Source organism: Protopterus annectens, chromosome 10.part0 (genome assembly GCF_019279795.1).
Source record: "Protopterus annectens isolate FY-2018-M chromosome 10.part0, PAN1.0, whole genome shotgun sequence".
Classification (NCBI taxonomy): Eukaryota; Metazoa; Chordata; order Ceratodontiformes; family Protopteridae; genus Protopterus; species Protopterus annectens.
The window spans coordinates 16,435,156-16,459,243 of NC_056744.1; the positions used below are offsets into that span (position 1 = coordinate 16,435,156).

Genomic DNA, 24,088 nt, shown 5'->3' on the forward strand with positions numbered 1-24,088 from the left:
CTTTCAGTCAGATAAAGTGTTTGAGTTGCCTGTGAGAAAGCAACACCTACCCAAAAGACAAAATTGTTTACATAACATTGGAAATAACTGAATTCAGAGCCATGTTTTCTTTCCCCTGAGTGTTGCCAGGAGATGGATAACAGTCTGCCTGAGACCAGGAGCCTAAAGTGAACAGCAAAACTATTAATTGTGGCTCTGCCATGTACATGGCAATATTTCTTCCACTTATTGAATTTAGTGAGGCCCACCTGTGGTATCTGAAGTGTGTGGATTTACTGGCGGTGAATTTATATAAGATAGGATATTTCCTTTACTGCAGGCATTTGCCCTGTTTTTTCAGGTAAGGGATACTTTACTGAAGTAATAGCTAGCCATATAGATAATATTTTTAAACCTTTGGGAATCAAAACTAATGGCTTGGTTATAGTTTTTACAAATGGACAGACAAGGGAAAGACTGAAGATTTGTCAGTCTCTTCAGATACTTTCTCACTCTGCAGTAGTATAACATTACAAGATGGTTTCGGATGTATCAAAATTGGAGTTGAATAACACAGTCTCTTTTGCAAAAGTTGTAATGAAATCATAGTGCTTATAAATTTGTGTTTCAGTGGATGCTCCTTTTTAATAGCAGGAACATTTTACCAAAGCTGGAAAGTTGTAATGGGTTCACCTATGACCCCCCCCCAACATATGGTTGTAGTTTTCTGGTTTTAATGAACAGAGCATTTTGTTATATGATGAGAATTTTAAACATACGGTCATAGTTTTTCCTGTGTTATAGGCATTTGCAAGACTTTCATTTTTTTGAAGTTTTTAGGAATTATAAATAATCAAAATAAAAGAAATTATGCCGAAACAGAGGAAAGCACTTACACAAGTGCAAGGATCGTGAAATCCTTAACAGAACCAAGATGTTATCCTCCAAAAAAGGAAGCCAATCTGGTGGTCCCCTGCCATAAACAAACTCAACAACAGAAGAAAGAAACTGTTGCAAAAAAGAGTAAAATCCCATGATTGGAGGAACTCCCTGGTCAGCCTCAGTAAAAAGCTGAGTTCCCTCTCAAAATCCTCCAAAGCTAGTTACAAAAACAGTCACCACTGATTCTAAAGACAGCTATAAAGCATTCTATAGCTATGTCAAGACTCTCAATAGCAACACTCAGATCTGCTCTGAGTTACAGCACAATGGCACTAAATATACAGAACCAACTGATATTGCAAACATCCTGGCAGATAGGTTCAGTGCTAACTTTACCCCCCTCTCACCCCCTAAAGGGCCCATCTCTATACCAGAAGAATGTAAAGTTCCTGTAATCATGGCTGCACAGGTAAAAACCACACTCTCCAAAGCCAAGAGCACAGCATCCATGGGACCATCCATCCCAGGCTGTGTTCTACATGAACTACAGAATGAACTGGCATCCCACCTAAGTACCATGTTCAGTCATAGCCTCACCTTAGGCTTTGTACCCACTGAATGGTGCACAGCAACAGTTATCCCACTCCACAAAGAGGGAGCCACTACTGACCCTGGGAACTACCGCCCCATTAGCCTGACGAGCCTGGTCTGCAAGGCTATGGAACGTATCATGGAATTTATAAACAATGACATTGGTACTCTCCAAACTCTGGACCCCACCAAGTTTGGGTTTGTAAAAGGCCAATCATGTCTCCTAAACCTGATAGACTTCTTTGAAGCGGTCACTAAAGCCGTAGATGAGGGTAAGGTGGTTCACACAGCCTATCTAGATCTCGCCAAGGCTTTTGACACCATTCACCACTCTAGAATTATAGATAAACTCTCTAAAATAGGTATAAATCCTTATGTCACAACAAGGGTTGCATACTGGCTCACTGACAGAATCCACACTGTGAAAGTAGCAAACTCCAAATCCGACTTCAGACCAGTAAAAAGTGGAGTACCACGGGGTTCAGTCCTGAGTCCTCTCCTGTTTGGTATCTACTTCTCAGAAGTACAGGCTAACACAGAAGGTCTTTGGCTAATGAAGTTCGCAGCTGACTGCAAACTAGGAGCCATAATTTAAATTCCTAATGATGTGGACATCCTACAAAAGGGCCTCACTGAGACAGATACCTGGTGTCAAAGCCATGGCCTCAAGCTCAATGCCAAAAAGTGCATTGTTATTCCTTTTGGTAAAAACTCTGTACCCATGAACTACCACATAGGCGGTAGTCTACTTAACACTGAAAGTGTGATAAAAGACCTTGGGACACAGGTGGACAGTAGTCTTTCCTTTGATAATCACAATGCCACAGTAGTCAGGAAATCCTTCTATGTGGCACACATCATTACAAAATGTTTCTCACCCTGGAAAAAAGAGGTCATTGTTCCCCTCTACTCGTCACTCATTAGACCCATTACAGTGTACAGTGTACAATGCCCCTTTTGGTATGTACTTTACAAGACATCTACAACTGGAAAGGCTGCAGAAATACCTCACAAAGAGGATTACTGGCCTCAAACAGATGCCCTATGCAGACCGTCTCAAAAAACTCCAGCTTTACTCTGTTGCATATCGCCTACGCAGAGGTGATCTCTGCCTAACATACAAAGCTATGTCAAATCCAGAGCTGTTGGACATGCTTCACTTAAAGAAGTCCCAATCCCTCTGAGCTACATGCTCTAGGGACCTAAACCTTGTCACCACAATAAACAGAACATGCTGGAGGGATATATTCCTATTTCAGAGACTTCCCATACTCTGGAACAAACTACCTATCTATATCAAACAAAGCTCCTCATTAGCATTCTTCAAGAAAAATCTTGATGATTGGATGGAAGATAGGAAATTCACCCCGGGGATCATTTCTGTGGCTCTGCTTGACAGAGGCACAGGAAAATAATTTTCTTGGGTGGCGAAAGCCAGGGCACCTTTTTGGCTAGGCTTATACAGGCCCTAGGGCCAATAGCCTAGTAACTACCTATGAACCTATGAACCTATGTTTACTTAGTGCTTTCTTCCTGAAATTAATTGGCTTCTTCAGATGAAACATTCCACATTCTAGCATTATTTACATTGATCATCTGTAACCAGTTGTTAATGCTGGGTTTAATCACTTTATTCAGAACTTGTGGATAAATACAAATATGAATGTATTTATACCTACAACCATAATTACAGTCTAATCAAACTAAATGTAAACCTGTATGATACCCACTGAATAGCAAACTCAGTATTTAACAGAACCCAATTTTTTAGTGTGGGTGGCACTTTCTTTGAAAAGAGTTGTTGCCAGTGAGTGGTTCTAGGACCATTTATCTTTAGTATTTGCTTCTCTTATGTAAAGGTTGACATAAAAGACTTGTGACTGACCAGGTTTGCAGATGACTATAAACTAGGAGCTGTTATACAAACATCCAGGATGGGCTAGACTATGCAAACACCTGGTGCAGTGAAAATGATCTCAAACTAAATTCCAAAAAATGCAGTATAGTCCACTTTGGCAAAATAAATAATTTCTCACCATACTGCATTGATAGTATACCCTTAAGAATGACACTGTTCTTAGAAAGCTAAGCATGTTCATGGCTGTCTCCCTATCCTTTAATCATTATATTCCACCTCAGTGTGGTCTGTACTTAATCTGAGTTCTCTGGAACTTCTTTGTACCAGATAATATTCTAATCACTGTAGCTGGTTCATCAGCATTCAATCGCATATGCCAATATATCCAAAATCTTCCTTTCTCTAAAGCTAAAATATAAATATATTGCATGTCTATGAGGTAGCATGCATCAAGTTACATTGATAACTGTAAATCAACCTTTATACCACACTTTGCATGACATGAGATATTTATATCAAAACAAAATTATTTTACATGTTGACAATATTTTTAATAATGAAAAGTTTCAGTCCTTAAGATCATTTCAATCTATGTATTTGTCTGGTTTCTGCAGTGGTCATGCACATCTGAAGAATCCAACAGGATAGCTTTCAATAACATTTACTCTTGCTTTCAGATAGTACTTGTGCACTACAATCTCATTTGTAGACAAGTAACAGCAGTCAGAGCTATCACTCCTCCATCTGGTACTTCTCAATGCTATGTTAAGGAATAAAAAAAAGTCTGTCCTCCAATCTGGTGCTGCTTCCTTCTCTAGTGGAAGGCTATTGGTTACTGCAGCTTGGCACTGCCAAGTGCATGTCCCAGTTTCATGTGCTGCATAGCATACGACACTCCCCATTACCACCTGTACCACAGGAGTTAAAGGTGCTGCAGTGCAGCATAAGGGACTGCACCCCCCAATGGATATGCTAAAATCGACTGTCCACTTGCACCCTCTCTAACTGGCTCCAGAAACAACTAGGCTGCTGATCAAATTCAAGTCACATGAAGTATAGTCATGTATCTGCTTTCATCTGTACTGAGATAATTCACAGGGTTCAGCTGCTTTGCCTACAGCCTCAGTATTTCCCAGTTACAACTCACTGGGGCTGCTGGAATGTTAAATGAAAATCTAAGGATCCTGTGCCTTCCTAAAATGTACTAAATGTACATGATCTGAATCTTGCTTCCTCTAACTTTATTTGTCAGAAGCTATAATTTTCATCTACTACTGAAATGTCAGCATTTAACAACTCTGAGACCACTGCTTCATCTGTAACCAGTTGTTAATGCTGGGTTTAATCACTTTATTCAGAACTTGTGGATAAATACAAATATGAATGTATTTATACCTACAACCATAATTATAGATCTGATGTTGTCAGTCTTCATGTAATCCTTGATTGTGGGCTCAGTTCTGAGTCTCAGAACTGACTCAACCATTTACTTCAGCTTGCCCTTTCCAAACTCTCGAGCTAGGCTCTACCCATAATGCTCCTCTCTAAATTACCTCAGATCTCGTTTGCAGCTTCGTGTGTCAGACGTGTACAACCTCTGTCGAGCTTTGGCAGTTCTTTAAGTAAGATTTGTTCTTTGAATGTCTTCAAATCTCTACTAGTTTTCCTATATTCTACTTCTTAAATACTTTATCTATCTACCTACTCCTCTCAATTTCACTTTTACATGCTTGTGTATGATTTTTCTCTTTCCCTCTACCATTAGATAGCCTTGCTACACGTACCATTGCTGGTACTCTTATGTTATCTGTTTAGAGGTATTTCTTGGATACCATAGTTGGCACCCATTTCTCAGTCTGTCTACAAAAACAAACAAAAACTCCTTTGCTATTCCTCTTTTTCTGTGTGTGTTGGTGTGTGTGTGTGTGTGTGTGTGTGTCTGTGTGTGTGTGTGTGTGTGTGTGTGTGTGTGTGTGTGTGTCTGTGTGTGTGTGTGTGTGTGTGTGTGTGTGTGTATCATGGCTGACAAATCTGACTCCCCTGTCAGACCTTCTAAGGGCATTTCTGGCTTTAAAAGGTGCCAGAAGTGATATAGAAAAATGCCCAATTCAGATGGGCATGTGTGGTGTGGGTAGGTGTTGTTCACTTACAAGAAAATTGCTCCATTTGTCACAGTTTCTCCACCAGAACTCTAACTGAGCAGAGAAACAAACTGATTTTGAAAGGCATGCTGAAAGGGGAATTTCAAGAGGCCATTTCTGGGTCCATAACTGAAGCCAGTTCATCTTCCTCTTCTCCCTCTTCTACCAAACAGAAAAAATGATCTCACTTGATTCCAAACAGTTCCTTGGAACCACCTAAACAGGTACTGAAACAGCCTTCGGTGCCAACAGCTCCCTCATAACTAAGCACTGAATGGCAAGAAAGACTCGGCACCTACTGTATCCTCAGACATGGTAACGGCTGCCTCGGCAGCAGAAATTTTGTCAGTACCAGAGCAGACTAATTTGATCTCAATTCCAAGATCTAGGTACTCACCCTTGGTTGATCCATTTAAGGACTGACCACCAAGTCCTTTTGTCAAACCACGACCACCTAGGTCTCCTTTGGCAACATCTGTTTGATCCACTAAGAGTCTCTCAGAATCAGACATCCTAAGGCTGGTGGACCACCTGTTGATGGTGAGGGGATTACGGTCTTCTTTGATGAAAGCCAAGTTGGCACCAGGACCGGTCCTATTTTGACACTGTCTCATCTTCCTCCTCCAACTCCAGTAGAGTCATTGGAGCCCCTGGCAATGACCTACCTGGCTCCAAAGGTTTCAGTTCCAGTAAGAACCTCTTCTGCAAAACCAAGAATTTCCTTGAGCTCCTTCAGGTTTTCAGAATTGAAGGTCTCCTTGGGTTGAGACTTTGTTGCTGATTCTGAGGGGCAGGGATTGGCTTCTTTAATTTCAGTGCCTTCCATGCCCCCTGGTGCTTCAGCTTTGATTGGCTCGACCTAGGCTTCAGCTTCGGGTCACCTCCTTGATCCAAGGTGGGACTATGGTTCCAAAGGAGTCTATTTTGGTTCCAGGCTTCCATCCCTCTACAGGGTGGCTGGCCTTCTGAATCATGGAAAAGGCCTTGTCCATTGTGGACTCCCAGTCCTTGCCGTCCCTGTCAAGACAAAGTTCTGCTTCTCCTTGACCAGAACTTCCATCAGTCCCATTCCTGGGACAGACGGCACAAAAGCCCCAGGAAAGACCAACATTGGTGGCTTCCTCTTTGGATACTTCCCTGGAACATACCACTGAGGAAGTACCTGTGAAGGGAAAGTGCAAGATGAAGCACTTACACTCCCTGGAGGAGTCTTTCACAGAAGATACTGATTTTGATGAGGAGGAAGGTTCTCCCTGGTCACTCCCTGCTGAGGTTTCCTTTGGGGACATCCTGGAAATCCTGAGGCAGAGGGGTGGCTGGACATCCCTCCAGCCTTTCTTGGAGGAATTGGTATACCTGGAGGCTTTCATGCCCAAACCTCTACCTCTTTGATCTCTCCACCCACAGCCAACCTCATTAAATTGATCACCCAATGGGAGTGGAAAATGTCTGACTCCATCGAACTGATCCCCAAGAAGACTGAATGGATCCTCTCTGCTCCTAAGGAAGAACAACACTGGGCTTAATGTATTTCTGTAGACACCATGGTGATAGTGACAGCCACAAAGAAGGAACTTTCTGAGGAAAGTTCTACTATCCATCCTCCTAACAAGCAGTACAGGACTATGGATAGATTCAGGAAGTGCATTTATGCTTCATCAACCTTCGCTGTCAGGTCTTTGAATTATATGGTGCACTTTACTAGGTTACAGAGAGGTCTAATTAATGAACTCTCAGATACTCTCTCAGGAGCAGTAGTTGAAGAGGTACGAGACAAAGTCGCTTCTCAGCTCGCTACTCTCAAAACAATTTCTAACTCATCCATGAGACTGATTGCCCACGCAGCCAAAGGGATGACAACAGCAGAGGGTTCAACTGTAGCCTTGGGAGACACACCTGGATGCACTTGTGTGACTTTGCAGAGCCATTTAAATCTTTGCTTGTCAACACCCCATTTGACAGATCATCCCTGTTTCTTCTGAGCTCTATTAGACAGAGTTTCAGGTCTTGCTTCACTCCCAATAGAAAGACTCCAAAGAATCAGATCACAAGTCAACAAGATTATCTGGAACAGAAATTTCCCAGATTAGTCCTGCAAGCACTAGGTTTGATGGCAGCCTCAATCACTCTAGTTCCTTTAGCCAGATATCAAATGTGAATCCTCCAATAGCTTCTGGTCTCTCAATGGTCTCTGATAAATCAACCAATTTCACACAACATTTTGATCACCAATCGCTGCAAACAAGAACTGTCATGGTGGCTCCATTTCAATGAGATTCTCTTGGTGCATCCTTTCATCCCTCCACAGCCACAAGATATAGTGACCACGGATGCTTCCCAGATATGGTGGGGGGGACATTATCTGGGAAAGACAGTCCAAGGCACTTGGTCCCCTCTGGAGGCCAATTTGCACATCAATGTTCTAGAGATGAGGGCAGTGCTCTTAGCGCTGCAAGCATTCCAAGATGCTCTTCCCCTAGGAGTAGTAGTAATCCATACAGACAACATGTTGATGGTCTGGTACATCAACAAACAAGGAGAAACTAAATCTTACCCACTTTGTCGAGAAGCCCTCAGAGGTTGGCAATGGGTGATTTCTTCAAACTGCTTTCTAATGGCAATGCGTATCCCGGGGAGCTCCAACATGATACTGGACAAACTGAGAACAATTATTTTGATGCCACATGAGTGGTCTCTCAATGCTGGGGTGACAGAAAAGATCTTCCATCACTGGGGCTAACCTTGCTGTGATCTGCTTGCATCCCCTCTAAACAAGTGCAGTTGTTACTTTGCTCTGATCCCCCCTCCAGCGGAGTCACCAAGGGACACTCTTCTCCACGATTGGCCCCCGGTCTCCTATACGCTTTTCCTCCAACTCCCCTAGCATCTCAATTTCTAAAGAAAGCCAAGAGGTTGAAGAAAACAGAAATCCTCATCCCCCCATTCTGGCCTTGACAAGTTTGGTTTCCCTTCCTTTGGCCTCATCTACTTTGGAAACCTTGGATTCTGGACACAGCTCCAGATCTATTATCTCATCCAGACGAAATGGTTCATCCAAATCTCCAACATGTCAAGTTCACTGTGTGTCTTCAATTCCCATGATTGCCAGGCTCGCTTCCCTTTCCTCTCCCGTCTGTCAAATCATTGTGGCCCATCATAAACCTTCTACCAGGAAACTACACCAGCGTAAATGGGAAAAATTTGCTAGATGGGCTCTCAGTAACGCTCTAGACTCTTATACAGTCCCCACGCATAAAGTATTGGATTTTTTAACTGACCTTTATCAACCTTGCTCTTTAGCCTCTACAATTAATGTACATCTAGCAGCGATATCTAATTTCCATACTGGTTTTGACGGCTCATCCCTTATGTCACATAAACTTTGTAAAGCCATTTTGAAGGGAATTCTAATGTTAAGAGCTCCATTTAAATAGCCCATTGCTCTTGGGATCTATCCCCAATTCTACAGTCTCCTACTCCTTCCTCTTTTGAACCATCAGCTACATGTGACTTAAAGTTTCTGACTTGGAAAACTTTATTCCTAGTGGCTATAACTTCTGCCAGAAGAGTATCTGAAATTCAAGCCTTGTCATGCAAACTCTCTTACATAATATTTCTTCACAAAGACAGAGTCTTCATCAGGACTAATTCATCCTTCTTGCCAAAGGTAGTCTCAGAATCCAGTATCAACACTGCAACGTCCTGTCTTTTTTCCTAACTTTTCCAATAAAGGGGAATATTCCCTACATTTATTAGACATTCACAGACAACTACATTTTTATCTTCACAGAACAAAGGATTTCAGGAAATCTGGCCAGTTGTTTGTTGCCTTTTCCTCTCCTTCCTTGGGTAACTTAGTTATCAAGGTTACCTTAGCTAAACAGCTCAGAGATTGCATCACTTTTATCTGTCATTCAAAAGGACTTCACCTTCCACATCCAGTGAAAGCCCACTCAACCAGAACTGTGGCAACTTCTGCACTTTTTCATGCCAGAGCTTCTTTAGGTGACATTTGTGCAGCAGCCACATGGTCTCCTCCTCATACCTTTAATACGAATTACAAATTGGATCAGGTCTCTAAGGGACGAGCATCATTCGGTTCGATGGTGCTTAGGCATATTCTTCCATGAGACCTCCCAAGATTCATGTAGCTGGGGACTCTGCCCCACAGTCAAGGATTACATGAAGATTGACAACATCAGATAAAGAAGTTATGTTTTACCATAACGTTTCATCTGTGTTGTCGATCTTCACTAATCCTTGACATCCCCTCCCTCCTTCCCCCAGCCTGAGACTCTTAGTGGATCAAATTCTCCCAGGACTGGCTTCATAATAGGGACACATATCTGGCCTTTTCTTTTTATTTGTCTCCCACTAATTTAAGCAAACTCGATCTGAGGTAATTTATAGAGGAGCATTATGGGTAGAGCCTAGCTTGAGAGTTTGGAAGGCATGAGCTAAAGTAAATGGCTGAGTCAGTTCCGAGGCTTAGAACCAAGCCCACAATCAAGGATTAGTGAAGATCATCAACACAGATGGAATGCTATGGTAAGACATAACCTTTTTTTTTCACATTTTTGTTTCCTGTAATTTCTTCTTAATAGTGCCTAGATTTTCCATTATCTTTAGCTCCTCTTTTGCTTTACTTCTGAGTGTTACAGTTACTTTTCTGGGAGCATGAATCACTGTCACTGCACCACATTTTATTTCTATGTGATATTCTCTTTTTAAGCCTGTAAACAAATCATCATAGTCATGCAGGATATCCTTGCTATGGTTTTGCACACTATCTAAAGTATTTCTCTGACAAGTTATTGATTGTTAATACATGTAAACCTTGTTTTTATACTCTGAATTCATTTTTTCATTTGTAGGTTTTCATAAGTCATGTGACCCAAAATCTTAGGCGGATGAACATAAGTGCAACTCTGTAAAAAGAACACTGAATCTTTTTGACATGTTAGCAGTTTCTAATCTAATGGTACCATCTCAAAAATAGGTTACCGATGTTCATACAGCCTTTTTGTTCAGTATTTTCTACCCACAAAGCATCAAAGGCTTAAAGGCTTCTTTTATTATGGTATTACACTCTGCACTGGTATCTAATTTAAATTCTACCTTCTCTATATTAATTTACAATAAATCATTTGTTATACCAATATATGTTCCATCATACAGATGGAATATCCTGGGAGATGCGACATTCTTAGTAATAGATCTCACTTCTTGAGCCAGGCAAGTAATTCAAAGCCATACAGAAGTGTTAGAAGGAAGGTTGTTAGTATAGACAGCACTTTGCCCCTTTGGCAATATTTATGGTAACTTTTACCATGTGTTAGTACTCCTGTTACGTATCCATTACTCTTAAGCTATTGATGATTTGTTTACAAGTTGATATTTAAACTTGTATATAAGCTTTGGTTTGTATCTGTGTATTATTTTCTGAAGAAGTCTATTTGACGAAAGCGACAGTTAAACTTCATTTTGCTATTGTTGGTGGTCCTTGAAGCCCTTATCAGCATTTTTTAGTTTATATAGGGGATTGTTGAGAACACTGCTCTGTCTTACAACCTTAATATAAACAAGAAACTTTACATAAGTGACATAGCTGATGCTTACTGATTGGAAGTCTGTCAAGTAACTGCAGAGTGACAGTGAAACGTTTAGTTTACTGTTGCATAAAATCAGTCAGTAAGACCAGTAATTTAATATTACTAATTTACATTTTTTTGGGAAATGTATTTTCGATAATACTGTTTTAAAGGGGCCCTGCTATCCCTCCATAAGTAAAGGTAGCTGTTAAGGGGTGAGCATCCCTCCTGAAAGCAACATTTGCATGTACTGTTGATCAGGGATATGTACTCACAATGCACCATATTCACAAATGCACATGCACCAGCCATTATATTTGTAGATATCCATCAACATGAATTTTCTGATCCAAAAACTGCTCTCAGTTGCCCTGCTGTCTAATGCTCAGAAACTCACATTACAACAGTTCTGCAGTGAATATTTTACTCATTCCCCAGTACTTCAGGATACACCAATTCATAAGTGGTTCACAAACTCAGTTTCTCTCCTGTGCAGCAGCTGTACACTGTCCATTCCTACTGTTGTCCTTACCTGTATTTGGGGCTTGAGTACTTGGAGGTGGAGGTATGTCAGCAAGAAGAGGGGAAGGTTGAGAAGGAATAGTGGAAATGGGAGGGGGAGGAGGAGGGGGAGGGAGAGGAAGAACTGAATGCAGCTGTGCTGGAGGTGGAGGTCTCAAGTGAGGCGGTGGTGTAAACAGATTCTCGAGAGGATGTTGCTTTTTCACAGGTGGAGTGGAAGGAGTTGGCTTTTGTACAAGTGCTGGTGATGGCACTGGAGCCTTCTTCTTTTCAGGAGGCTGTAAAGGAGGAAGTAGAAATATTATTAAAATTAGCATTTTTTGATACCTCATAAAATTTTAGGTTAAAAAAGTCTCAAGATTGCTTTGTCCTTGCATCTTCTAATGTCATTTTAATTGAAATCAAAGCTGTGATACTATGGAGCAGCACACGTTTGCTCTGGCAATTTCTGTGAGCACGCTTAGTCATGAGTAAATGCTGCTCTCACTACACAGTCGCACATTCTGTATCTTGCTGTAAGATTCAAAGACATTCAGTACAGGCCTGCAGGACAAATCATGTATGGTGTCTTATAACTAAAATTCTGAAAGTATTTAACTTGTAACAAGTACATATTGTTCTCATGTTTGAAAAAAATACTTAACATTGGTACCAGTCAACAAAAAAGTGCCAGGAGTATTTGTTTCATTCACTTAATGGGAATCAAACATATGTAAGCCATGCTGTTTGCATAGTATATGGAGCTGCATATGTTTACATGTGCAGTACTGTAGGCTTACATTGACTTATGGTAGATTAAGCCTTTTGGGGGCCCAGGGCACTAAAGTCATATAAATCCTAGATCAGTCACTCAGGTCATGTGACCCCCTGGATACTTACATCATGGGTTCATAGGTTCATAGGTTGGTACTAGGCTATCATCCCTAGGGCCTATACAAGCCTAGCCATACCAATTCCCTGGCTATTTCTTCCCACACTATTTACTTCCCTGGACCCCTGTCTAGCAGGGTGACTAACGTGATCTCCGAGGTCAATTTCCTTTCTCCCATCCAGTCGTCAAGGTTCCTATTGAAGAGGGCCAAAGAGGCACTCTGCTTGACATGTATGGGCAATCTATTCCAGAGTCTGGGGAGTCTCTGTGTCAGGAACCTATCCCTCCAGCATGTTTTGTTTATTGTGATGACAAATCATTTATCTCACGTACATAACGTAATGTGATATGAAGCATGATCAAATGTAGCACTTAAATGCAAATTTTCACTTACCAGAGTTTTTAAATATTACTGGATAAGGGCTTACTTAATCTAGTGAAGAAATTCCATGGAAAACAGCCCATCTGAATCAATGTTCTACCCAGGTTAACAAATGATAAAATAAATAAATACAATATTCTGATTTTGGTGTTTGCTACTATTATACAGCAAATATACTAAAAGGACAATTTTCTAGTCAGTATTTGGGTTGCTTTGGGACTCCATGTTTCAGTACAATTGCTGTTAATGACAATGCTTAGGGGTTCAAGCAAACTATATGGACACTGAATGAATGAATGAATGAAACAGACTTTTCCCTGCTTATCTAAAGTAAATGTTTGTTCTAAGGTGCATTTAAAGCCCCAATGTCTCTTCATCCCAACTATTGAATTTCACCACTTATTTGCTAGACACTAAAACATAGCAGGCATTTTTACCCTCAGAGAGAATGACATACAATTTCACTAGTCTGTCTTCTGTTGTCAATAGAGCTTTCTTTGCCCATCATTTACTTCAGAGCTCTTGAACTAATGAAGGCCTCAGTACTGACAGTGCCACATAAGAGATACCACATGAAGATTCTCCATCAGACTATCAGAGTACATTGGTTCTGAGATGTGGATCCCTTGAATGTACCCATCAAATTCTACCTATCATGCAATAGAAATATGAGTTGGTGTTTTCTTCCTGCCAGACTTCTAAAGGGCAGAAATTTTGTTCCTCTACCTCCCACAATTACAGTGCAAATGGGTGTCTCCTTACTGAAATAGGATGGCCGCTAATCAGGCCAATGAGCACAAGGTCTGTGGTCCAGACAAGAATCAAACATTCACATTGATGACAGAAGAGAGAGTAGATCTCCTTTCCTCCCAAGCTCAGCAGAAGTGGATTGCACAAGGCAATATTGCAATAATGTGGTACTTTACCACGCAGAGATGAACTCACTCCTTCCCACTCTGCAAAGAAACCATGAGAATAAGGGAGGGAGCCATCCACAGCAACATTTTTTTATTAGCTGTTGATAGTTCAACTGCTTGGATGACAGGCTGAACAGGTACTTTGTGATGTCCCATGAATGGACCTTAATGCACTTAGTTGGGTTGCTGAGTCGGAAGTCCATTTGTTTACTCCTCAAACAGCATAATTTGGACACATTTCTTCTGATGAATTCCCAATGATAAGAACAAAGACACAGTGATTCAAACTTGATCCAAAGACTTGACCTATGCCTTCCCTCTTATTCTGCTCATAGCAAAGTGTATTCTCAGAAACAGGGATTCAAAGGTGACAACAATCCTGGTTGATCCTTAGTGACCCAGGCAAATTCATTTATTCCCACTTTAGCACTTTTGTCTAGCTATTCCATTTTGACTGCAGCATCACAAATTCTTGTTGATTCAACCAGGTCCCTGTTGTGTCAAGCCTATAGCCTAGTTACTCCAGTTCCACTAGATGACATAGTGAAGAAAAATAATTACAGAAGCTTGTATCACCTCTTTTTCCCAATGACCCTACAATCAGAAAATGTATAGGGACAAACTGAAAATATGTTACATATGGGCTTTGGCCAGGGATACACATCGCTGTACCTAATCAATATTCCTGGTCCTTCAGTACATCTCATTTCTTCTGTAGTCTTGATATCTGTTAACCGTCTAGTCAATGCCAAAACCTCCTGTTTATTTTCCATCACCAGGGTGAGAGTTGCTCATGCTACAGTAGTTATCCACACTTCCATGAGGGTATTTCCTTTATCTGGCCTAACTCCTTTTCAGTTAATGTGCTGGACTGATACTGTGTTGGAATGGACATTTCCACCCACTCCCCATAAATGTTTCCATGCAAACATGGCTTGGAAGTGCCAATGACATATCCTGGGCCATAGTGTTTCTCTCTAGGAGGTGTCAGCATCATAGCAGGCTGGTCTATTTCCCACCCCACAGGAGCTGACATTAGCCACTTGCTCACCCTCATGAGTTTGGCCCCTCTACACCATGGAGCTGGACATCATCTATGAACTTTTTTTGAGAATGATATTGGTTATTCCTCTAGGAATGTCTGCAGACGTGTAATTTCTAACTTCTATGCAGGTCAAGCCATAAAACTCTTAGCTATACTTATAGTTTCTGAGACCTTTCTTTGTAGTACTTTCCTTATTCAACCTCCAGTTAGACATGTAGTATCTTTATGAGACACATATCTGATGCAGAAAAAAGCTTACTTTCCCTTTGAGCTCAATGTTTCAGGTGAATTAAAGTTTTTTTTTTCTTTTTGGAAGCCACAGTTTTTAATGTTAGTTAACTGTGTTATTTGAATTTCTGCATTACAAAACCTGTCTTTGAAAGGCTATACATCTGTCCCCTTTGAGACTTCATTATTAAGCTTTCAGGTAATAATAACAGTGCGTTCAGTGACAATGCACATAGGACTGCAATTCCAGTGGATCACACCTCTAAATTTGACATATTAGAAGCTTAAGTGCAGCACTATGCTGAACTGACCCTAATGCATCAATTCTTCCAGCATCTAGCATTTTCAGTATGGCATGTTGCAGATGAAATATGAAAAAAAAAAAAAAATGGCGGTACTCAGGACAGCTGTGGCTGTGTCAGCTTGTCAGAAAGAAAGCTTAATCTGTCTTCTTTTTGACTTAAAATACAGAGAAAATTACTTTCTGGGCTCTTAAATGAAGGCACAGTAACTTGCAGTAGACAGAAGTTACTAGAAATCAAGCAGCTTTCAGTTTGTGTTGCTGGTTGAATTCACTGCAGTCTGCAGAGTATTTAGAGCCTACCTCACTCTCAGAACTCCTGGATCTTTCTATTTTAGCCCATCATGACCTAATGTGCCTGAAACTACAAGCATGTTGCAGATGAAATATGAAAAAAATGGCGGCACCCAGGGAGGCTGTGGCTGTGTCAGCTTGTCAGAGAGAAATGGTTAATCTGTCTTCTTTTTGACGTAAAATACAGTGAAAATCACATTCTAGCCTCTTAAATGAAGGTGCAGTAACTTACAGCAGATAGAAGTTACTAGAAATCAAGCAGTTTTCAGTGTTGTGTTGCTGGATGGATTCACTGCAGTCTGCAGAGTATTTGGGGCCTACTTCACTCCAAGAACTCCTGGATCTTTGTATTTTAGCCCAGCATGCTCTAACATGCCTGAAACCACAGGAAGAAGGTTCTGGAACAGTCTGGACAAGGTTTAAGAGGAAAAAAAACAGGAAAAGAGATTGCAAAGCTGGGATTGATGCTAAACTGAAGACTAATCCTCAGAGGCCTGCACTACCATCTATACTGCTTGTAATGTGTGCTCATTGGACAACAAGACAGACTTTTTAAGGATAGAACTCTCCACAAAAAACAAGATGTGAAATACCTGTTTATTGATATTTACTGAGACATGGCTGCATAGCAAGATGAGTGATAGTGCTGTTAACTTAAAAGGTCTCAGACTCTTACGTGCAGACAGATGTCAAGCCTTGTGTGGAAAGGACGAGGGAGGTGGAGTCTGTGTCTAAGTTAATGAAAAATGGTATAAGGACTATGAGATTGTACAGACACACTGCTCTGATAATCTAAAGTTCCTGTCCTTAAAATGTCTACATTTTTATGTACCCAGGGAGTTTAATGGAGTCTGTGTAACAGTGGTGTACATTCCACCAAGTGCTAATACCACTGAAGCCCTGAACAAACTACACAACTCTATCTGAGAGCTACAGAATAAAAACTCAGATGCTGCACATGTGGTATCAGGTGACTTTATTCAAGCTGATATGAGAGAGGGGCTACCCCACTATTTTCAATATGTAGACTTTCCCACAAGAGGTACAAGTATTTTGGACAGGGCATAGACCAACATAAAAGGAGACAACTAAATTTAAAGTTATACTTTATGAACAAACCTAGCATTGAGAGGAAGAAACAGATCAACACAGTCAAGAGGAGTAGTTTGTTTATTCTGCCACATAATCCTTTGGTACTAGCTTTTGAACTTTTATGTACCTCCCAGATAAGAGTGGTTGAAACAAGATCGAGCATTTACATGAACCTGACATCTGCATAAGAGTTTTGTTTAAAGGAACTGTCAACAAATAGACAATACAGGGTTATGAAACCGGACAAGGGAGGTGGGGTAGTTATAATGTCAAATACAGAGTATTCGTGGAATATGCAGAACATACTGCAAGATACCGACAACTACGAACTGGTGTCTAAATTTGACGTTCAGAGGGCATACACCAAGATTGACTGGCAAATTTATGATTTCCTTTGTGAGGGAATAACTAGTCAAGATGAATATAACTACTTGACAGTAGAACATCCAGTCATGTCCAGTTTGTTTGGCATTCCTAAGATACACAAGGACATTACCATCCCTCCCTTTAGACCTATTGTGGCAGCTAGAGGATCCAAAACGGAACCTTTAGCATCGTATATTGACATTTTTAGTAAAAATACTCTTGACTGTATACCGCATATATTTAAGGATTCATGGCATTGTCTGGACTGCCTCAGGACCCTGTTAAGCACCAATCTGGGAGATTTCTGGTCTGTTACAGTTGACATAGTTAATCTGTTCTCAGTAATACCTCAAGATATAGGTTTAGAGTGGCTTTCCAGAAGTTTGGGAAAGCACAGTTGTATTCATCAAGTTAAAAGAAGTTTACTGGTAGACTTAATGCAAATTGTCTTGGAAAATAACTATATTCACTTTGAGGGTGAATATTACAAACAGTGCACGGGAGTGGCAATGGGAGCTAGATGTGCTCCCATATTTGCCAACTTGGTATAGCCGAATGGGAGGACCAATATGTTCTGTCATCTACTTATGCATCCAAAATGATTATTTATTTAAGATTTTTGGATGACATACTGTTTCTTTGGAAGGGTTCCCGAGACGAGCTGGATAATTGTATAGCCTACTTAAACCAAACTACAACTTTTTTGAGGTTTACTAGCAAGGTTGGCAAGAGTTCAATTGATTTTCTAGACTTGCATTTATATACAAGCAATGGGAGGATTGAAACAAGTTTATTTAGGAAAAAGACATATAGTAATACCTTCCTACATTATGAGAGTTGCCATCCACATTATATCAAGAAACATGTAGTAAAGGGTCAGATGATTAGGTCATCTCATATAGTAAGCGAGGACACCATATTTTTAGAAGAAGTTGATACATTAATTGGTTTCTTCGTAGAAAGAGGTTATCCTATGGACTTACTAACATCGACCAAAAATGACATTATTCAAAGAAGGGAAACAGATTTCAAACCCATTTTAATAGACAAACAAAGAGATAAAGGTAAGGTTGCAGGAAAACAACATAAACATACTGACACCCAGGCAGGCATGGTGTTGCAGTACAACACTACATCTAGTAAGGTGAAGGAAGCCATTGAAATGGGATGGTACAACATATTTCCTATAGATATGTTAAATGCTATAGGAGATGGTCCAACATGTATAAATAGTAGGGGTGCAAATATCAAGGAACTTTTAGAGAGAATTCCTAAACCTATTGGTCAAAAACCAGCAAGGATGGCCAAATGTGGAAAATGTAAGGCATGTAAACATATCAATGATGGTCCATAGGGGTACAAGTTGGTAATTACAAAAGGTCCCTGGTGTGTCCAGGTTATTGTAATTGTAACACGAATATGGTTATATATGTGGCCACCTGTTTATCATGTCCAGAGTTTTACGTTGGTATGACTACAAGGAAATTAAAACAAAGAATATTGGAGCACACCAGGGACATAAAAAACAAGAAGTTAACTAATTCCTTGTACATTCACAGCAAGGATTGTATGAATTTTAAGAAATTCATATTTTTTGTCATTGACAGAATTTACACAAAATATTTTGGGGGAGAGTACAAAAACATACTTGAAGTCAGAGAATGCCTATGGCAAATTAGATTAGATGCCAGTACAAGACCTGGCATTAATGACACTTTATTTTTGGCATGTATATTAAAACATAAAGCTTTAAGTATTTGAAATATTAGTGTTTTTCTAAAAAAGAAAAATATAGGTGGATTTTTTAGGATATATGGTTTGAGACACACTACTGATAAACATTTGGGTTGAATGAGCAGTAAACAAAATTCTCTGTTCAATGAAAGTGTGTTGTACTGGTAAGAGTTAATTGTCAAAACAATTGTAATAATTTTATTACACTTGGATGCTTATTGGCTGCAAAGTTGTTTGAATTTCATTTATTAAGGACTGTTTAAATTTTGCTAACTGACTCTGAGGATGCCCTAGTTGGGTGAAAGCGCTAAGTCAGTTGTGTTTGTACTTGTTTTCTGTCCTATTAAAGGTGATGGTGGTTTTACTTTTGGTTCACCAGTTTTATCTTCTTACAACATAAAAGGAGGCTACAAGGCAGTACAACAAGCTAATTTAGGAAGCTCTGATCACTTTTCCATCATGCTTCGACCAGCCTACAAACATGCTCTAATTAGAGAAAAGCCTATGGGGAAGCCAATCAGGGTTTGGCAAGAGGGGGCAATGGAATGCCTCCAGGACTGTTTTGAAAGTACCTGCTAGGATGTATTCAGAGAGGCAGCCATGCCAGACCAACATGTAAACATAGATGACTACACAGAAGCGGTAATGGCATACATCTGAAAGTGTGCTGATGATGCATTTTTCACCAAAAGTATCACAATTAGAGCAAACCAAAAGCCTTGGTTCACTAGTAAAGTCTATGAACTCCTGAAGGCAAGGAATGCAGTATTCAGGTCAAAAGACAAGGAAGGTCTAAGTGAAGCCAGAGCAAATCTAAAAGAGGCATTAAAGAGGCTAAGAGGGAGTATGGAAGGAGGGTACAGAGTCACTTTGAGGACATGAGGGATACTAGGAGTCTTTGGCAAGGGATACAACAGATCACTGATTATAAAACCAGAGCAGCTCAGTGTGAATACAGCACTGAATTCTTGGACAGCTTGAACTCCTGTCATTTTATCAGATTCAAAGAGAAAAATAACTTGCCTGCAATTAGGTTACCCACTGACAAGAATGAGGGGGTGCTCAATCTTAACTGTGAAGAAGTAAGAGGTCAGCTAAAGAAAGTGAACTCCAGGAAGGCTGCTGGCCCAGATGATATACTGGGCAAAGTACTAAAAGGATGTGCATATCAACTCTTCTCAGTTATAACAGATATTTTCAACATCTCCCTTGCTCTAGGAAAAGTACCCTCTTGCTTCAAGGTAACAAATATCATCCCTCTTCCCCAAAAAAAGCCAATCTCTCTTGCCTGAATGACTACAGACTGGTTGTTTTAACTTCTAACTTCATGAAATGTTTTAAGAGGATTGTTAAAAAGCACCTGTCAGCAATTCTACCTTCAAGTTTTGATCCTCTGCTATTTATTTATTTAACATTTGTTAACTGGGAAAGTGTGAGGTGACAAATCCTGAACATCACGAACTATGTCAGACTGTTGTTCATAGACTTTAGTTTGCCATTTAATACTGTGGTTCCAATGCAACGTATCGATAAGCTAGTCAACCTTGGAATTAATAAGCACCTTTGTAACTGGAACTTAGACTTCTTGATCAACAGACCACAGAGGACATGTGGAGGAAATAGCACCTTGAGGTTCATAATTCTTAACACACGTGTTCCTCAGGGATGTGTACTCAGCCAGCTGCTGTTCACCATCTTACCATGACATGACTGTTCACAAACACAGCTCAAAATCATCAAGTTTGTGGATGACATCCATCATCAAAGAGGAGGAGGAGAAGAGTGTACAGAGATGATGTCTGTCTCTCTGCTCGACTGCTGTGTGAGAAACAACCTGACCTGAATTTCAAATAAAAACAAAAAATCATCATCAACTTCAGGGAAAAAGGAATTGGACTGTGAATAATGGTCAGTTGGTCAGTTTGACATTTAATACTGTGGTTCCAATGCAACGTATCGATAAGCTAGTCAACCTTGGAATTAAGAAGCACCTTTGTAACTGGATCTTAGACTTATTGATCAACAGACCACAGAGGATATGTGGAGGAAATAGCACCTTGAGGTTCATAATTCTTAACACTAGTGTTCCTCAGGGATGTGTACTCAGCCAGCTGCTGTTCACCATCCTTACCCATGACTGTTCCGCAAAACACAGCTCCAATCATATCAAGTTTGTGGATGACATCCCAGTCATCAAAGGAGAGGATGAAAGAGTGTACAGAGATGATGTCAACTCTCTGCTCGACTGCTGTGTGAGAAACAACCTTGACCTGAATTTCAATAAAACAAAGGAAATCATCATCAACTTCAGGGAAAAAGGTTAATTGCCCACTCCCCAGTCAAGATCAATGGTGAAGATGTGGAAAGGGTTAAAACTACAAAATGTCTGTGTGTGGTCATTTCAAAGGATCTCTCTTGGACTGTGAATAATGGTCAGTTGGTCAAAAGGGCCCATCAACGTCTCCACTTTCTGAAAAGGCTCAAAAGAGAAAAGCTCCCACTTACTGTTCTCTCCACCTTCTACAGGGCAGCTGTTGAGAGCACTCTCGTAACTTCACTGTATGGTTTAGGAACTGTACAGCAGCTGAAAAGAAGAAGCTACAGCGAGTGGTGAGAGTCATGGAGAAAATCACGGGCACCAGTCTAACATCAATCCAAGAGCTATTCACAGCAAGGAACCTCAAAAGAGCCCAAAAAATACTTAATGACTCCTTGCACCCCGCAGACGGCTGGTTTACTCAACTGTCATCTGGTAGGAGGTACCACCATATTCGCTGTAGGACCTCCAGATTCATTAACAACTTCTACCCAATGGTGCTGAGACTTATTAACTTGGACACCAGCCCTAGTGACTCCACCACAAACTAACTTAATAACACTATCTTGTTTGGAATGTGCAATATTTATTTATTTACTTGGTTATATATTTATATTTGAGTGCAGTTGTCTGTTACTTGCTTTATGTAATATACATGAAGAGTGATAATTTTAGTTCATGTGCAATAACCAGCCTTACCTGTCATGCTGCTACTGTACACTATTTATATGGCTTTTTTCTTATGTTCTTGTGGTATAGTCATTAGTCTCTAATAACTTTACTTGATATGTTTTATTGTTGCATTTGTTATATCCTATACTTGTTCTTTGCTCTCATGGTGAGCTGATACTGGTAATTTCATTCAGGTCTACACATGTGTAGTCCTAAATGACAATAATGTTTACTTTGAAGATCAGTGCATCCATTGCTCCCAGGAGTTTTTCATCATATAACTAGAAAATGCCATTAAAGCACTGTTAAAAGCAACCAATTATATGTGCTCAGATTGCATAGTAATATTTTAATGTGTATTGTACATTCTGACTTAGTTTCATGCACTCCCATGGATCTACAGTGCCTATGTTTAGAATGTATATATACTTGAGGTACAAGGCTGCATGTAAAAATGTACAAGCTACTGTGCTTAAAGCTTGCACCTTCAAGTCAAAGATACTGGATCCATGTTATACAATATATTACTATGTTTCTCACATCCATACGCTGTTGCTAGCAGTTCCTTGTCTATCTAAGCAAGTCTGTTCTGTCTTTCTACAAATGCTATATAGACAACTGGTCTATACTTGTATTGTAAGATCATAGCTCATATTCCACTCTGACTGACATGTACCTGGAGAGTAAGTGGCTTATTCATATCATTGTATTTTGAAATTCAAGAATTGTAGCTAGTTTCTTAACCATTGTAAATCTCCATTCCTGTTAGTAGTTCCATATCCTAATTATATGTTGCTCTAACAATGTTCTTAGAAGCATAGCTGTCACAAACACATTAGTTGCAATCTTTGGTGATTTCTAGAAACCTCTGTAACAGATCTTTTCTTGATCAGGTTTCGCTCTCTTTGATGTTAGACTATGACCCACATAATTAATCTTGTCACTTTTATTTTACATTTGCTCATACACACCTTGAAAGTACACTGTCATTCAGCAGCTTTATAATTTTCTTCTTATTGTGTTACTGGGTTTGACCTCACACTTCTAGATAATTTACAACTGCAGCACCTTTCAATCCTCCAATTACGTGAGCAACAACTTTTTGAAATGACAACACTGGTGATGAAATATGAAACAGATTTCTTATGGGTATGTGCTTTCATTAATGACATATTAACTATATACAATTTAGAACTTATTTAGTCCAGCTTTATCTGCCAAAAGCCTGGTATGTAACAAATACTGAAAATAATTTTTCATTTAGCATTCTTGAGACCATTTCATCATGTGCAACCAATGGATAATATTAGGCTGCATTCATAAAGATTACCACAGTGTGTACACTTAGTTTAACCTTTCTGGGTAAATAGACAGCACAAGCAATGTGGTAGGGCTGTTCATGAATTCAGATTCACAAAGTATGCAAATAGTGTACACTTTATGAATCTGCTCTTTTATGATTCACCTCATTATGAATATTTGCGTTTTTATTCTTCTACCTTCCAGCACCTACAAGCATTTACTCATAGGTTTGCTGTAACTGTGCCTTCTTCCCTAGTTATATATTCTTTCTGGAGCAAGACTGGTAGCCTTAAATTCTTGCTTTGACAGGAGAGAGGACAGGTTAAGAGGAGACGAATCATTTGCTATTGTCAGGGAGCATAGGTCAGGGGTTCAAATCTTTTTGAGTTGGATGCTACACATCAGACTTGTCATGGTTCAGAGAGCCACATTACTATTATCCATTTTATACCTGCTTTGTATGGCAACAAGCCAATACTCTGAGGACTGAAATTTTGACTCCAGCCAAAATACATACACAGTTTAAGACTGTAGTATTTTGGATTATACAACGACCCCCCCCATTAATATTCCAAAACGTGCATGCTGATTGGTCAGCGTGCACGTTGTAAATCAGAGTTATAGTAATGGAAAAAGGTCCGGTCACCCGGACTTTTTCCATTAGTATAGCTCTTTTTTTACAGCAACAGAAAATGCAAGATCTCCATTGCTTTTTACACACTGTCTCGCTATGTTAAACAAGTTTAACATAGCGAGACAGTTTTAAAAAAAGTAACTGAGATCTTCCTATCTCCGTTGCTTTTTTTAAAGGTGTCTCGCTATGTTAAACTCCTTTAACATAGCGAGACAGTTTGTAAAAAGCAACGGAGATCTTGCTTTCTCCGTTTCTTCCGCCCACAGCTCTGATGTACTGCATAAGCATATGCATGCACAGTACATCAGAACTGCTGCAGAATACCAGACAGCTGCAGAAGGGCAGTAAGGAGGCATTATACAATGCCAT

The 24,088-nt window shown here is 40.0% G+C and overlaps 1 protein-coding gene across 3 annotated transcripts in view; it reads right to left on the bottom strand.

The window, feature by feature from the left end:
* Positions 1-24,088, bottom strand: part of MYO15B (myosin XVB) — a 1,190,858-nt gene that overhangs the window by 547,659 nt on the left and 619,111 nt on the right. For all 3 annotated transcript variants that reach the window (XM_044084949.1, XM_044084950.1, XM_044084948.1), the window contains exon 20: positions 11,575-11,842. In XM_044084949.1, coding sequence (XP_043940884.1) covers positions 11,575-11,842 — 268 coding nt within the window. The remainder of the gene's footprint in view (positions 1-11,574; positions 11,843-24,088) is intronic.